The sequence below is a fragment of the Triticum dicoccoides genome, chromosome 1B, assembly GCF_002162155.2.
Source record: "Triticum dicoccoides isolate Atlit2015 ecotype Zavitan chromosome 1B, WEW_v2.0, whole genome shotgun sequence".
NCBI lineage: Eukaryota > Viridiplantae > Streptophyta > Magnoliopsida > Poales > Poaceae > Triticum > Triticum dicoccoides.
The window spans coordinates 530,361,940-530,378,863 of record NC_041381.1 but is presented as its reverse complement, the minus strand read 5'-3'; the positions used below and the strand labels follow the sequence as shown (position 1 = coordinate 530,378,863).

Below are 16,924 nucleotides of genomic sequence, written 5' to 3'. Positions count from 1 at the left end.
TATCGTTACCAGCAAGTCTCTTTACTCGTTCCGTAATGCATCATCCCGCAACTAACTCATTAGTCACATTGCTTGCAAGGATTATAGTGATGTGCATTACTGCGAGGGCCCAGAGATACCTCTCCGACAATCGGAGTGACAAATCCTAATCTTGATCTATGCCAACTCAACAAGTACCATCGGAGACACCTGTAGAGCACCTTTATAATCACCTAGTTACATTATGACGTTTGGTAGCACATAAAGTGTTCCTCCGGTATTCGGGAGTTGCATAATCTCATAGTCATAGGAACATGTATAAGTCATGAAGAAAGCAATAGCAATATACTAAACGATCAAGTGCTAAGCTAACGGAATGGGTCAAGTCAATCACATCATTCTATAATGATTCGATCCCATTAATCAAATGACAAATCATGTCTATGGCTAGGAAACTTAACCATCTTTGATTCAACGAGCTAGTCAAGTAGAGGCATACTAGTGACACTCTGTTTGTCTATGTATTCACACATGTACTAAGTTTCCGGTTAATACAATTCTAGCATGAATAATAAACATTTATCATCAAATAAGGAAATAAATAATAACTTTATTATTGCCTCTAGGGCATATTTCCTTCTTGGATGCCCCGGTTGGCATCCCATCTTTCTTCTTCTGCAATTATTGGTATACCTAGGTTTTTGTTTTGTTCACATGATTTGTGTCCCTTGTCTTTTTCTTTTTCTTTAGGAACCATGCTAGTATGAGATAGCCCTTCATTGATTTATAGAATGCTTCATTTGCTTCACTTATATCTTTTGAGTATGGTTTTATAGAATGCTTCGTGTGCTTCACTTATATATTTTGAGCTTGGATATTGGTTAGTCTATATTAATTGTAGAATGCTCCATGATCTTCACTTATATCTTTTGGAGTATGAATAATACTATCATCTAAAGTGGGTTTGTAAGAGTGTCAACTTTAGGAATTAGTGATCCCACTATTTTGGAGGGTGTTGAATCTTAGTGTGATATTTATGAAAGTGGATTTTGAAGAGTGTCAACTTTAGTTAGTAATGATTCCACTATTTCGGAAGAGGTTCCAATTGATTATGAGAACAAAGTTGATATCTATGATGATTAATGTGATGACATATATGATATAAAGAATAATTTTAACCATGAAACTTGTCATCATGATTTTAATTTTCAATTGGATTATGCCTCACATGATGGTTATTTTGTTGAGTTTGCTCCCACTATTCCGAATGAGAAGAATTTTTGCTTATGTGGAGAGTAGTAAAATTTCTATGCTTGTAGATCATGAAAATAATGCTTTATGTGATGGTTGTATTGTTAAACTCATTCATGATGCTACTGAAAATTATTGTGAGGGGGGAATATATGCTTGTAGGAGTTGCAATAATATCAAGTTTCATCTCTATGTGCTTAAAGTTTCGAAGTTATACTTGTTTTGCCTTCCTATGATAGTTGATTCTTGTTCCCTTAAATTGTGTGCTCACAAAATCCATAGGCATAGGAAGTGGGTTATGTGTAAATTTGCTAGTCATATTCTTCATGATGCTCTCTTTATGTTTCAATTCTTATCTTTTATGTGAGCATCATTGAAATCATCATGCCTAGCTAAAAGGCATTAAAGAAAAGCGCTTGTTGGGAGACAACCCAATATTTACCTTTACTTTTTTTGTGTGTCCACATGATTAAGATACTGTATTAATCATGTTTTATACCTTTTGTTTCAATAAAGTGCCAAGTAAGACCTTTGGGAAGACTTGGGTGAAAGTTAATGTGATCTTGCTGTAAAAAACAGAAACTTTGCGCTCACGAGATTAGCTGCCATATTTTACAGAAGAGTGATTTTGAGTTGATTCTTTTTGAAGAAGATTAATAGAAAATTCCTCATTTACACCAATTTATTCCAGAATTGTTGGAGTAGCATACGTATGGTTGTTGTTCAGATCATTACAGACTGTTCTGTTTCTGGCAGATTCTGTTTTTGATGCATAGTTTGCTTGTTTTCTAGTTTCTATGGCTTATATGGCTCAATAGAAATTGTAGAAATGATATGGTACAGTAGGAATTGTGTGAGAACAGTTATGAATCTTGTCTTTGATAGTACCAAAGTGAATGATTTACTCTTTATCATACTAACCCATCTCACGAAGTTCCGTGAAGTTTTGTGTGATTGAAGTTTTCAAGTTTTGAGTGAGATATCAATATGAGGAGAATAAGGAGTGTAAAGACTCTAATATTGGGGATGCCCAAGGCACCCCAAGTTAATATTCAAGGAAGACTCAAGCGCCTAAGCTTGGGGATGCCCCGGAAGGCATCACCTCTTTCGTCTTCAAAACTATAGCTATACCTTACTCGGAGCTATATTTTTATTCGTCACACGATATGTGTTTTCTTGGAGCGTATTTTCAATTTTACTTGCTGTTTTTAATAAAATCATTGGATCTGAAATCTTGAAAGAAAAAGAATCCTCCCATGGCTAGTTAATTATTTGAATACTCATTGTTCTTCACTTATATCTTTCCGGAGTAGTTTGTCATTTACTCGCGTGCTTCACGTATATCCTATGAGTAAATGGTTGAATGAATTGAATATCATAAATCTTAATTTATATACGTTTCATATGCTTATAACATGGGGAGTAATGACTTCACACATAATGAGTATAGGTAGTAAACTTATTGAAAGTTAGCAAATGCATAATTGGTCACTTGAACAATTCATGAAAGAATATTGAAGGAAGAGAGATTTCACATATAAATATACTATCTTGTACATCTTTTGTAATTGTGAGCACTCACTGAAATATGACATGCTAAAAATTTGATGTTGGACAAGGAAGACAGCTTAATGGGTTATGTTTTCCTATATCCGAAAAGTTATATTATCTTGGATCATCCAACATGATGAGCTTGCCTTTCCCTCTCATGCTAGCCAAATTCTTTGCACCAAGTAGAAATAATACTTGTGCTTCCAACATCCCTTAAACCAGTTTTGCCATGAGAGTCCACCATACCTACCTATGGATTGAGTAAGATCCTTCAAATAAGTTGTCGTCGATGCATGCAATAAAAATTGCTCTTTAAATATGTATGATCTATTAGTGCGAAGAAAATAAGCTTTATACAAACTTGTGGTAGGGAAGAAATAAAAGCGATGGACTGCATAATAAAGGTCTTTATCACAAGAGGAAAAATAAAGTGACGTTCTTTTGCATTATGATTTTGTGCATCCAACCATAAAATCGCATGACAACCTCTACTTCCCTCTGCGAAAGGCCTATCTTTTACTTTTATCTTCTACCCTTATACAAGAGTCATGGTGATCATCACCTTTCCTTTTTACACTTTCTTTCCTTTGGCAAGCACTTTGTGTTGGAGCAATCCGGATATATATATCCACTTGGATGTAGGTTTTCATAAATTATTATTGTTGACATTACCCTTGAGGTAAAAGGTTGGGAGGCGAAACTATAAGCCCCTATCTTTCTCTATGTCCGATTAAAACTTTGAAACCATAAATATCACATGAGTGTTAGCAATTGTGAAAGATTAAATGATAGTTGAGTATGTGGAGTTTGCTGAATGAAAGCTCTTACATAGACCCTTCCCAAAAATAAGATGAATTGCAATTGTTTGATGACTAAGAGCATGGTTTGTTAGTTTTCAAGAAAGTTTATGATCTATACGTTAACTTGTGAATAGCTTGTTACTTGATCATGAAAAGTTTTATGAGTTGAGCTACTGTTATGATATATAATGATGCTAGAAAAAGTGATTGAAACTATCATCGATCAAACTTAAGCGCTTGCTAGCATTCACACTTCATAAATTATTTCTTTTATCATTTACCTACTTGAGGACGAGCAGGAATTAAGCTTGGGGATGCTGATACGTCTCCAATGTATCTATAATTTATGAAGTATTCATGCCATTTTTACAATAGTTCTATATGATTTTGGTATGATTTGATCAGAACTAACCCGGACTGACGTTGTTTTCAGCAGAACTACTGTGTTGTTGTTTTTGTGCAGAAATAAAAGTTCTCGGAATGCGCTGAAAATCAACGAAGATTTTTTGTAAAATATAAAAAATATTGGAACAAAAATCTACCATAGGGTGTCCCGTGGGCTCCACGAGGGTGGGGGCGCGCCCACCCCCCTGGGGCGCGCCCCTGTGGCTCGTGGACTCCCTGTGGGGACCCTTGACTTGTCCTCGACGCCAACCTCTTCTATAAATACCCAAACCTCCAGAAAATAACCTAGATCAGAAGTTCCACCGCCGCAAGCCTCTGTAGCCATGAGAAATCAATCTAGGCCCTCTCTGGCACCCTACCGGAGGGGGCCATCATCACCGGAGGCCATGGAGGAGGATCCCGGAGGGGCCATCATCGCCATGAAGGCCAAGGACCAGAGGGAGAACCTCTCCACATCTAGGGGCGAGGCCATGGAGGAGGAAGCACAAGGGGGAGAACCGCTCCTCCTCTCTCTCGGTGGCGCCGGAGTGCCATCAGGAGGGGAATCATCGCCGCGGTGATCGTCTTCATCACCATCACCATCCTCATCTCTTCTACGCGGTCCACTCTCCCGCACCCCGCTGTAATCCTTACTTGAACATGGTGCTTTATGCCACATATTATGATCCAATGATGTGTTGCCATCTTATGATGTTTTGAGTAGATATCCTTTGTCTTTGGGTTGATTGATGATCTAGATTGGTATGAGTTGTATGATTTATTTTGGTGCTGTCCTATTGTGCCCTCCGTGTCGCGCAAGCGTGAGGGATTCCCGCTGTAGGGTGTTGCAATATGTCCATGGTTTAGTTATTGTCTGTGTTGCTTGAGTGACAGCAGCATAAACACGGATAAGTGGGTCACGTCGTATGGGAATAAAGGGGACTTGATATGTTAATGCTATGGTTGAGTTTTACCTTAATGATCTTTAGTAGTTGCGGATGCTTACTAGAGTTCCAATCATAAGTGCATATGATCCAAGAAGAGAAAGTATGTTAGCTTATGCCTCTCCCTCATATGAAATTGCAATAGTGATTACCGGTCTTGTTAACAATTGCCTAGGATAATTCCGCACTCCGACCCATCATTATTCCACACTCGCTATTTATAATATTTAGTAACATATTCTAAATTTATGATAACAGCACCTACTTTTATATTTTAGCTCTTCGATATCATACAAAGTTATCCTCTTCATACCCACAACGTAGTTTTATTTCTCGTTTCTAGTTGGAAGCAAACCTTCGGTGTACGTAGAGTCGTATCAGTGGCAGATAGGACTTGAGAGAATATTGATCTTGCCTTTAGCTCCTTGTGGGTTCGAAACTCCATGCTTATCACTTCCACCTTTGGAAATTGCTACGATGATTCCCTGCACTTGGGGATTATCAGGAAGCAGGTATTTGCAGAGGTGCCAGAGGTCGAAGCTTTTAAAACAATGATGAAAATAATTTTGAGAGGTATGCTTTCATTGTCAACATAACAACCAAGAGTTCCCAATATCTTACATACTAGATACATTATAGGCGGTTCCCAAATAGAAAGGTAAAGTTTTTACTCCCCCTCCACCAACAATCACACTCCACGGCTGGTCCAAAACAACGGGTACCGTCCAACTATCAACAATCCAAGGGGAGCTCTAAATTTGTTTAATTATTTGCGATTTCGTTTTTGATCTTTTGATCATAGGACTGGGCATCCCAATTACCAGCCATTTTCTCGTGAATGATGAGCAGAGTCCACTCATCGTGAGAATAACCCACCTAGCATGGAAGATATTGATAGCCCCTAGTCGCCACGTGAACTATTCGAGCATACAAAACAGATTATTATTTGAAGGTTTAGAGTTTGGCACATGCAAATTTACTTGGAACGGCAGGTAAATACCGCATATAGGTAGATATGGTGGATACTCATGGAAGAAACTTGGTTCAAGGATTTTGGATGCACAAGCAGTATTCCCACTTAGTACAGAAATTTAGGCTAGCAAAAGATTCTAAATAGCAAGCACCACATGTTGGAGGGCCCATCACAATATAACTTCTATACAAATATACCCAAGCATAACTCATTAAGTTGTCTTTCTTATCCAAGTTCAACTAATTTGATCAAGTTTGAAAATAATTAATGGGGCTTACAATCATAGAAGATGCCCAAGATAGTATATTTATATGTGAAATCTCTCTTCCTTCAATATTCTTTCATGAATTGTTCTAGTGACCAATACAATGTTTGCTAACTTTTAATAAGTTTACCGCCTCTACTTCTTATATGTGAAGTCATTACTCCCCATGGTGTAAGCATATGAAACATATATAAATTCAGATTTATGATATTAAATCCATTCAACCATTTACTCATAGGATATAAGTGAGGCACGAGAGTAAATGACAAACTACTCCAAAGAGATATAAGTGAAGATCAGTGAGTAGTTGAATAATTATGTAACTATGTGGAGACTCTCTCTTATTTAAAATTTTCAGATCTTAAGTACTTTATTCAAACAACAAGCAAATCCTAATAAAATGACATTGCAAGGATAGCACATATCATGTGAAGAAGCAAAAACTTAGGCTCAACCGAGGCTAACCGATGATTGTTGATGAAGAAAGGTGGGATGCCAACCAGGGCATCCCAAAGCTTAGATGCTTGAGACTTCTTGAAATATTAATTAGCGATCCCTTGGGCATCCCCAAGCTTAAGCTTTTGTGTCTTCTTAATTCCTTTCATATCATAGTTTCCCGGAATCTTAAAAACTTCATCCACACAAAACTCGATAAGAACTCGTGAGATAAGTTAGTATAAATCCATGCAAAACCTTATCATTCTCTACTGTACAAAATCACTAAAATTATTATTTGATATTGGATACTAAATTCCTCTACATATTTAACACTCCTATCCTCAAATAGAATAATTAAACAAGCAAACATATGCAAGCAGTGCAAACATAACATCAATCTGTCTAAATAGAGCAGTCTGTAAGGAATGCAAGAGGAATCATACTTATTTAACTCAAAAAATTCTGAACATTTACCACACTGTAGAGAATTTATCATAGCTTATTATACAAAAAATCAACATTTTATCACATACTGAGTTTTCTTGGGAATTTTGGCAATAGCGACAAACTTTCTGTTTTGAAACAACAACTACTATACTTGCAAATTGTGCATGGTGAAGGCTATCCTTGACACTTCTATTGAAATAAAAGATACAAAACATTACTATAAATAACATCAAGCAAATCCTAATAAAAAAATGATCCTCCAAGCAAAACTCATATCATGTGATGAATAAAAATATATCCTCAAGTAAATTTACCGATGAACGAAGACGAAAGAGGGGATGCCATCCGGGGCATCCCCAAGCTTAGTTGCTTGGTTGTCCTTGAATATTACCTTGGGGTTCCTTGGGCATCCACAAGATTAGGCTATTTCCACTCCTTATTCCTTAGTCCATCGAAACTTCACCCAAAACTTGAAAACTTCACAACACAAAACTCAACAGAAAATCTTATGAGCTCTGTTAGTATAAGAAAATAAATCACCACTTAGGTACTGTTGTGAACTCATTCCAAATTCATATTGGTGTTATATCTACTGTATTACAACTTCTCCATGGTTCATACCCTCCGATACTACTCATAGATTCATCAAAATAAGCAAACAACGCATAGAAAACAGAATCTGTCATAAATAGAACAGTCTGTAGTAATTTGTAACTCGAATACTTCTGTAACTCCAAAAGTTCTGAAAAATTAGGACAAGATGGGAAATTTGTGTACCAATCAGATGCAAAAATAATCAGATCAAAATCACGCTTCTGTGAATTATGAAAATTATTTTCCTGGGCGCAAAAGTTTCTGTTTCTCAGCATGATCAAAACAACCATCACCGTAAGCCATCCCAAAGGTCTTACTTGGCACTTTATTGAAACAAAAGCTATAAAACATGATTACTATAGTAGCTTAATCATGTGGACACACCAAAACAGTAGGTATAAATGTTGGGTTTTCTCCCAACAAGCGCTTTTCTTTATTGTCTTTCTAGCTATGCATGATGATTTCAATGATGCTCACACAAAAGATAAGGATTGAAAGATAATGGGAGCATCATGAAGCATATGACAAGAACATTTAAGTCTAACCCACTTCCTATGCATAGGGATTTTGTGAGAAAACAACTTATGGGAACAAGAATCAACTTGAATAGGAAGGAAAAACAAGTGCAACTTCAAAAATTTCAACACATAGAGAGGAAACTTGATATTATTGCAATATGTAAGAGCACATGTTCCTCTCTCATAATAATTTTTAGTAGCATCATGAATGAATTCAACAATATAACCATCACATAAAGCATTATTCTCATGATGCACAAGCATATAAATTTTACTACTCTCCACATAATCAAAATTCTTCTCATTCGGAATAGTGGGAGAAAACACAACAAAATAACTATCATGTGAGGCATAATCCAATTGAAAATTATAATCATGAAGACAAGTTTCATGGTTATCATTATTCTTTATAACATACATGTCATTACAATAATCATCATAGATAGCAACTTTGTTCCCATAATCAATTGGAACCTCTTCCGAAATAATGGATTCATCACTAAATAAAGTCATGACCTCTCCAAATCCACTTCCATAAATATTATAAGATTCAACACCTTCCAAAATAGTGGGAACATTACTTCCTAAAGTTGACACTCTTCCAAACCCACTTTCATCAATATAATCATCATAAATAGGAGGCATGCTATCATCATAATAAATTTGCTCATCAAAACTTGGGGGACAAAAATATCATCTTCATCGAACATAGCATCCCCAAGCTTGTGGCTTTGCATATCATTAGCATCATGGATATTCAAAGAATTCGTACTAACAACATTGCAATCATGCTCATCATTCAAATATTTTATGCCAAACATTTTATAAACTTCTTCTTCTAACACTTGAGCACAAATTTCCTTTCCATCATTTTCATGAAAGGCATTAAAAAGATGAAGCATATGAGGCAACCTCAATCCCATTTTTTTGTTTTCCTTCATAAACTAAACTAGTGATAAAACAAGAAACTAAAAGATTCGGTTGCAAGATCTAAAGATGTACCTTCAAGCACTAACCTCCCCGGTAACAGCGCCAGAAAAGAGATTGATGTCTACTACGCAACCTTCTTCTCATAGACGTTGTTGGGCCTTCAAGTGCAGAGGTTTGTAGGACAGTAGCAAATTTCCCTCAAGTGGATGACCTAAGGTTTATCAATCCGTGGGAGGCGTAGGATGAAGATGGTCTCTCTCAAACAACCCTGCGACCAAATAACAAAGAGTCTCTTGTGTCCCCAACACACCCAATACAATGATAAATTGTATAGGTGCACTAGTTCGGCGAAGAGATGGTGACACAAGTGCAATATGGATGGTAGATATAGGTTTTTGTAATCTGAAAATATAAAAACAGCAAGGTAGCAAGTCATAAAAGTGAGCGAAAATGGTATTGCAATGCTTAGAAACAAGGCCTAGGGTTCATACTTTCACTAGCGCAAGTTCTCTCAACAATGATAACATAATTAGATCATATAACAATCCCTCAATGTGCAACAAAGAGTCACTCCAAAGTCACTAATAGCGGAGAACAAACAAAGAGATTATTGTAGGGTACGAAACCAGCTCAAAGTTATTCTTTCCCATCAATCCATTGGCTATTCCTATAAGTGTCACAAACAACCCCAGAGTTCGTAGTAAAATAACACCTTAAGACACACATCAACCAAACCCTAATGTCACCACAAGTATCCATGGGTTTTATTATACGATATGCATCACATAATCTGAGATTCATCTATTCAAACTAACACAAAGAACTTCAAAGAGTGCCCCAAAGTTTCTACCGGAGATTCAAGACGAAAACGTGTGCCAACCCCTATGCATAAGTTAACAAGGTCACAAAACCCGGAAGTTGATCACCAAAACATACATCAAGTGGATCACGTGAATATCCCATTGTCACCACAGATAAGCACATGCAAAACATATATCAAGTGTTCTCAAATCCTTAAAGACTCAATCCGATAAGATAACTTCAAAGGGAAAAATCAATCCATTACAAGAAGGTAGAGGGGGAGAAACATCATAAGATCCAACTATAATAGCAAAGCTCGCGGTACATCAAGATCGTGCCAAATCCAGAACATGAGAGAGAGAGAGAGAGATCAAACACATAGCTACTGGTACATACCCTCAACCCCGAGGGTGAACTATTCCCTCCTCGTCATGGAGAGCGCCGGGATGATGAAGATGGCCACCGGTGATGGATCCCCCCTCCGGCAGGGTGCCAGAACAGTATCCCGATTGGTTTTTGGTGGCTACAGAGGCTTGCGGTAGCAGAATTCCCAATCTAGGTTCTGTTCTTGAAATTTGGGGATATATAAGAGGTGTTGGCGTCAGGAACAAGTCAGAGAGGTCTCCGAGTCAGCCACGAGGTAGGGGGCGCGCCCAGGGGGTAGGGCGCGCCCTCCACCCTCGTGGTTGACTCGGGACTCTTCTGGTCCATCTCCGATGCTCCATGGGCTTCTTCTGGTCCAAAAATAATCTCCATAAATTTTCAGGTCAATTGGACTCCATTTGATATTCCTTTTCTGCAAAACTCAAAAACAAGGAAAAAAAGAAACTGGCACTGGGCTCTAGGTTAATAGGTTATTCCAAAAAGTCATATAAAATAGCATATAAATGCATATAAAACATCCAAGATGGATAATATAATAGCATGAATACTTCATAAATTATAGATACGTTGGAGACGTATCAATAGGATAAATGTGCATGCTTATAGACGTTCTAGCTAGGGCCATTGTGTTTGCTCGTTTAGGTACTACTACCAACCAACATGCAACCAAATTTGGGTGTCCTCCTAATGATTGGGAACTGGCACAACTTGCAGTGCTACATTCAGATCATAACACTGATTTGGCAACTGCCACTGATCTAGTGCTATGATCTGAACATAGCATTGCATGTTTAGCAACTTGCCAAACTTGCACTGCTATGTTTAGATCATAGCACTGATTTGGCAACTGCCATTGGTCTAGTGTTATGATCTAAAACAAAGCATTGCATGTATAGCAACTGGCACTGATCATTGCTTGCTTATACTAGTTTGCCTGCTAATCTGTTGTTTACCCTCCTATTCATTGCTTGCTTACCTTTGTTGTGATGTCTGTTCTTTGCTGTTGTGCATGATGTTGTGGTAAGGCCACCACATTTGAAAGGGCTTAGCAGAACACAAACGTGCACGCAGCCAAACAACTATGGTGTGCATCTTCTGACCCCTAAAGCACAAATGTGTGCAATCAAACAGCATGCCCTAAAATGGCCACTGATGCAATGCAGGCAACAAAACAACATGCAGATATTGGTTTTTGGCATGTTTTTGCGCAGCCAGGTTGAGCTGGGACAAGTATGCAATGCAGGCAATATTTGAGATGACAACCAAACACGCCCTAAGTGGCTGAATGGGATCGAAAGTCCCTAAACTGAAAAAATATAGATTGCTTACATTGTGATTCACGCACTTGTAGAAACGTTGCAAACGATGCAGGTGACTACATCCCATGCGCAGTCCGAGCATGGCACGATGGGGAGCGCAACCGGATCTTGAAGCGGCTTCTGGTTCACGATTGGTAGGGTTAGTGTGCTCGAGGAGATAACTGAAATATGCACCACCACACTGGTGGGGTATGGGCGATAGATCTCTTCCTCTGGGCCCGACGCCGAGAGCATTGGATGGCACATAACGGATGGCCCTGAACTGGGCCGCGGGTACAAGGCAGAGCTGGCCGTCAGGTCCAGCACCAAAGTGACGACGTTACCGTGCAAGGTGAGCCAACTCGATGCTGCATTAGTCGAGCTCTGCCGCATGAATGTACACTGTGCCGGAAGTCGGATCCATATGACAAAGGACGGTGCAAGATACCGAGAAAAGACAAGGATGAGCGCTCCTTTGAATTTTCGCTTAATGGTCTGGCAACTAGTACAACACAAATCAGATCGTCCAATACTATAACCCAAAAAATAAGGTCTTGTAAAGATTCTTGGATTCTTTCCCATTGAAAGCGAGCTGTTCAAATAAGTGTCACGCCTTAGGCCCATGTCACGTCTGCGGTGCAAGGGAAGACCGTGAACCAATAAAAGTCAAATACACCTTAGGGAAAGGCATGGTAACATGCAATTTAGGCGCCCCTTTGATAGACGCGAATAAGAGGGGCGAGATTCGGATATACTCCCTCCGTTCCAAATTACTTGTCTTCGATTTGTCTAGATACGGATGTATCTAGCACTAAAATGAGTCTAGATACATCCGTATCTAGACAAATCTAAGACAAGTAATTCAGAACGGAGGGAGTATGTTTTATGGGGTTCAGTAAGCGAATTAAGTTTGCTAATGGGCCATTTAGGACAAATCCTTACAAATACTAAGCTTGAGTTTATTTATCTTTTGGTGGATCCCATTGTCACCCGGTGAGAAGTGTCATTTCTTTTCTTTTCTGAATTCAGCTAGTAGTAATACTTCATGCTGGGTAGGGTGGATGATGAGGAGATTCACATGAGCAGCTCAGCCTTCTTGACCTTTGAGACGCTCTCGAGGACACCCGCCGGGGACACGTGACCCATCACCGTCACCTTCTTGCTCTCCAGATCGATGCTGAACGATGTCACCCCTGTACACATTCATTGCTTCCACGCAGTCAGTGAAATGAAAACCCGACCCAGCGGTCCTTCAAACAAGCATGCAAGAACCAACAGGATTACTTCTACTCCAATGTCAACATATTAGCTTGATGCATGCATGCATGCATGCATGCACCAGTCACCAGTCTTTTACTTTTGACAGTCACTGGAGACATACAGCCTAGCTAGCAACCTCTCACTGCACAGAAACATGCAACGTAGACGGTTTTGTAACCTAGCGACTTGCCAATGGCTCTACGTGTTCTCGCATGTATGCATGCACGTCACTCTGTTTGGCATATACCGCGAGAATTATTCAGGGTTTTGGAAAGATGTATGTGCCATGTGAGGTTCCTGAAACGTATGATTTTTCAAAGGCTGCTCAACTAGTGTTTTGCACTTTCCACAGAGAAAGAGCCTTTTCAGAGACTCTGCAGTAGGAAGGGTGGTGGATGGGCAAGTGCAAGCTGCAAGATCTGTTCGAGACCAGTTGTGATGTCACATGGATATGTTGGAACTCGGCAGTGCCCAGTGGCGCAGCCCGGGTGATCACGATCCGAATCTCGTCGGGAATGAATTGGTGGTGTCGCATTTGGATGGGCTCCATTTTACTACTCGTACATATATATTGTCCACGGGGCTCGCCCGCCCTCCACATTGGATCTCGTTGGTACATTCAGGGTAATTTCTCCGCGTACACAGAATAATTAGATACTCCCTCAGTAAAAAAATAAGCCCGTAAAAAAATATAAGAGCGTTTAGAAAAATATAATTAGCGATCTAAACATTCTTATATTTCTTTACGGAGGGAGTACATACTACCACCCTTCGTTGGTATAGTTCTTTAGTGTATACCTGTTTTCGTTTCCTATCTTCGGTACTACTCCCTCCTTTCCATAATGTAAGACGTTTTTTAACACTACACTAGTGTGAAAAAATGTCTTACATTATGGGACGGAGGGAGTAGATTGTAGCGTCCGAATCAGCTAACAGTTGACTGGGTATATAGTCTCTGTACTTCAAAACTGCTCCCTCTGTAAAGAAAAAGAGATCTATATTTCTTTACAAAGGGAGTGATTGATATTTCTGTCGGTGCTTTTAACTTTCAAGCGTGGGATTTTAACCGGGCAACTATATGAAATAATCTAAACTTATGAAATAAAATAAAAAAATAAAGCTATACAGAAAAGAAAACTTTGTTCGCAAGCACCTACCAGATACAAAGAGATGAGAAGAAATCAAACGAAGTATTAATCTAGAAAATAAAACTTCAGTAAACACTCGGAGATATCGTTATGGTGTTGTGCATGCATGTTTAGTAGACAGGGACTAATGCAACCTGAGATATCGAAGACATAAGTGTGAGGGAACACATGCTAAATGGAAATCACACACACTTCGATTAACTAGACATGATGCGGGAATTTATTGAAATATTTCAATGAGATTTGTTAGTATGAAACATTAGTATTTAGACTAAATTGAAACTAACATATAATTTAGTATATATTTCAATATTCTATAGTTGTGGAATATTTATCACATATGAGTAGTATGCATAGTGCATTTTAAAGTGGGTCTTTTCTCATGCATGATGTCATGATGAGTTGGCATATTTGCATGTTAAGAGAATTGTAGTTAGTGATGGGATCAATTATTTAGGTCATGCATGATGGCATAGTTGCATTTTAGGAGAATTGGAGTTAGTGGAGATCAACTATTTAGGTATATAGAATTCCTTCTCACCTACATCCCCTTCCCCGCGCCGCCGTGTCTTGTACTTTTGTTGATGAGCTCTTGAAGACTACCTCAATACTCCTACTATGTATCGATTTGCCGTGTGGCCTTATTAAAATAAAGCAGGGCGGATGGCTGTTTCAAGACTACTACGGATGGCAAAATCCACATAAAATGGCAAGCTTTTGTAATTTTGGTATAATTGTTAAAGCTAGTCCTAGTAGCACATTGTACATACCTTCCATTTTGGAGATGTGCTTCCTGACTTTCCCTGCACACCCCTGGCAGTGTATAGCCACCTTCATCACGACCACCTGTGGACGTACGTACAAGAGCATCACACCTCCAGCAATTAAGCACAAAACACAAGCAGCAAATGCATCTCTAGCTAAGCTATCTATTACTTTGACCAAAATTAAATTTGTTCGCAAAAACAGCTTGATCTGACCTGCATTGGATGGCACCTATGGTCCACGAGCTAATTAGTACTAATCTCTTTAAATTTTCTGCTTGTCTATATATAATCTCTCACTGCTCTCCATCTGTAAAAGGACACATCAAGTGTGCTGTAATCTGGACCGCTCGTAACCTCCCACTGTTGCCCGACATATCTACTGTGCTGCAATCTGGACCGCTTGTGACCTTCCGCTGTGCTCCAGCCTAGTCCTTTTTGCTTCTTTATTTGACGTTAATGTTGTTACTGTATCCCACACATACTTCTTCAGTTTTGACTTCGCCGTATTGATGGACGGAAGTTACTACTACTATTAATTACCGAGTAAATGCATCCCGGGCCCTGGGGGCAAGGGCCCGGCTCACTACAGTTACTACAATTTTGCACTATAATTTTCAACATATGATAATTCAAATGCATACACGTTTGAAAGGCCAAAAAAACTGAAATGCATATGCTTGTGAGAGGTGCATTTCTGCGTGCAATCAGCACAAGGAGTTCGCGAGGATTTGTCCTTGTCCTGATGCGAAACTGTTGATTAAAATTACCCAGTGGGCATCTTGTCGCGGCGACCAGATGTTTGTAAAGAAAATGTGCAAACAAGACACTACGTACTGGAGCAGAGTACGCGTTGGTCGGGGCTACGTACTTGGAGGACTTGGTCGCCCGGTGCCACGGCCGCCGTAGGAGTGGCGGATGTCCGCTTAGCCGCCGCAGTATCCCGCGCCGGCGTCTCCACGGGGCTCTTGGTCACCATCGGCAGCGTCACGGCCACCGGCGCTCCGCGCCTCCTCGGCATGGGCGGCGGCTGGGGCGGCGCCACCCGCCTGGACGAGACACGCGCGGCGCCGGCTCCGTCTCCACCAAGGCGCACGTACCTGACGTCGTGCAGGGTGCGCGCGTCCTCGGCGATTGTCCGGTCGGAGCGGCGCCCGACGACCATGGACCGTGCGTCCCCCGGCACGCAGACCGCGGTCGCCGCCTGCGACCGGCACAGCATCCCCCCGGTCCTCATGCCACTCACACGAACCACCGTGCTCAGCCTTCGCCGCGCAGTGGACTGCAGTGCTGCCACACCCCACACTAGCAGCGTCGCACTCACCAATAACTACCAACACAGGACTGGAGCTGGAGTAAGAAGAAGAAAGAGGGTCGCCCTCGGAGACTTGAAAGGAACGAAGCGGTGGGAGGAGGCGGAGAACAAAGTAGCTGGAATCACGGTGAATTAATGCCGTTTTTGTATGGCTTCTCGCTCCCTCCCGTTTCGACCGCTATCCCTCCTCCCTGTTTGACTGTTGTGTAGGGTGAGACAAGATTGAAATTATTGCTCGGGCAAAAGCCAGATTGTTTTCTTGGCCAAAGCCATATGTGTGTGTCGTGTGTGCTTGATGGACTACTGGGCTCTTTGGAGTGGTGCGCCCTGCGGCGGGCAACAGCGACAAGATGTGGTGCCGGGCCTCACAAGCGGGTGACGTCAGGGACGCAACGTGCCGATAGGACACGGAGAGCAAGGATGGGTTCTTTGCTTTGGGGAATCCTCTGTTTTAGCTTTTTTTTTTTTGAGAATTCCTCTGTTTTAGCTTTGAGGATTTTTTTTTTGAAAAATCACCGGAGGGGGAGCTCCCCACCTGAATATATTTCTCAATGTTTGTAACCCATTGTTCGAGTGATTACAAGGTGAAATTACATAGGCACGTGTAATCAAATAAGAGGTAGGAACGCCATGAGGATGCGGCCTGCTTGTGCTCGGTTTTCTTCATCCTGTGCGTCCAGAGCATGAGATCATCAATGATTCTCTTAAGGGTGAGGGTACTGTGATGGTTTTGCTGCTTGAAGGTCATAGCATTTCTCGAATCCCAGATCTTCCATAGAATAATGAGGAGGATGGAGTGCCAGATAGCCGCATCTAGCTGAGAGGGGAGACGACAGTCCCAAAGGCTGTCAATGGTGGCCGAGGGGCAAATGCCAATCCT

General features: G+C 40.4%; 1 protein-coding gene across 1 annotated transcript; it reads right to left on the bottom strand.

Annotated features, from left to right (window-relative positions):
* Positions 1–12,418: 12,418 nt before the first annotated feature.
* Positions 12,419–16,298, bottom strand: LOC119347274 (protein SODIUM POTASSIUM ROOT DEFECTIVE 2-like). Its single transcript, XM_037616121.1, has 3 exons — positions 15,601–16,298; positions 14,736–14,811; positions 12,419–12,750 (listed from the first exon to the last, which is right to left on the bottom strand). The coding sequence occupies exons 1-3, from the start codon at positions 15,964–15,966 to the stop codon at positions 12,632–12,634; spliced, it is 561 nt and encodes a 186-aa protein (XP_037472018.1). The 5' UTR covers positions 15,967–16,298; the 3' UTR covers positions 12,419–12,631.
* Positions 16,299–16,924: the final 626 nt, after the last annotated feature.

Coding starts and splice junctions, on each gene's coding strand:
- LOC119347274 (XM_037616121.1), bottom strand. CDS start 15,966: ATGAGGACCGGGGGGATGCTGTGCCGGTCGCAGGCGGCGACCGCGGTC. Junction 14,812..15,600: donor CGGGCGACCAAGTCCTCCAA/GTACGTAGCCCC, acceptor GTACGTCCACAG/GTGGTCGTGATGAAGGTGGC. Junction 12,751..14,735: donor GCACATCTCCAAAATGGAAG/GTATGTACAATG, acceptor GAATGTGTACAG/GGGTGACATCGTTCAGCATC.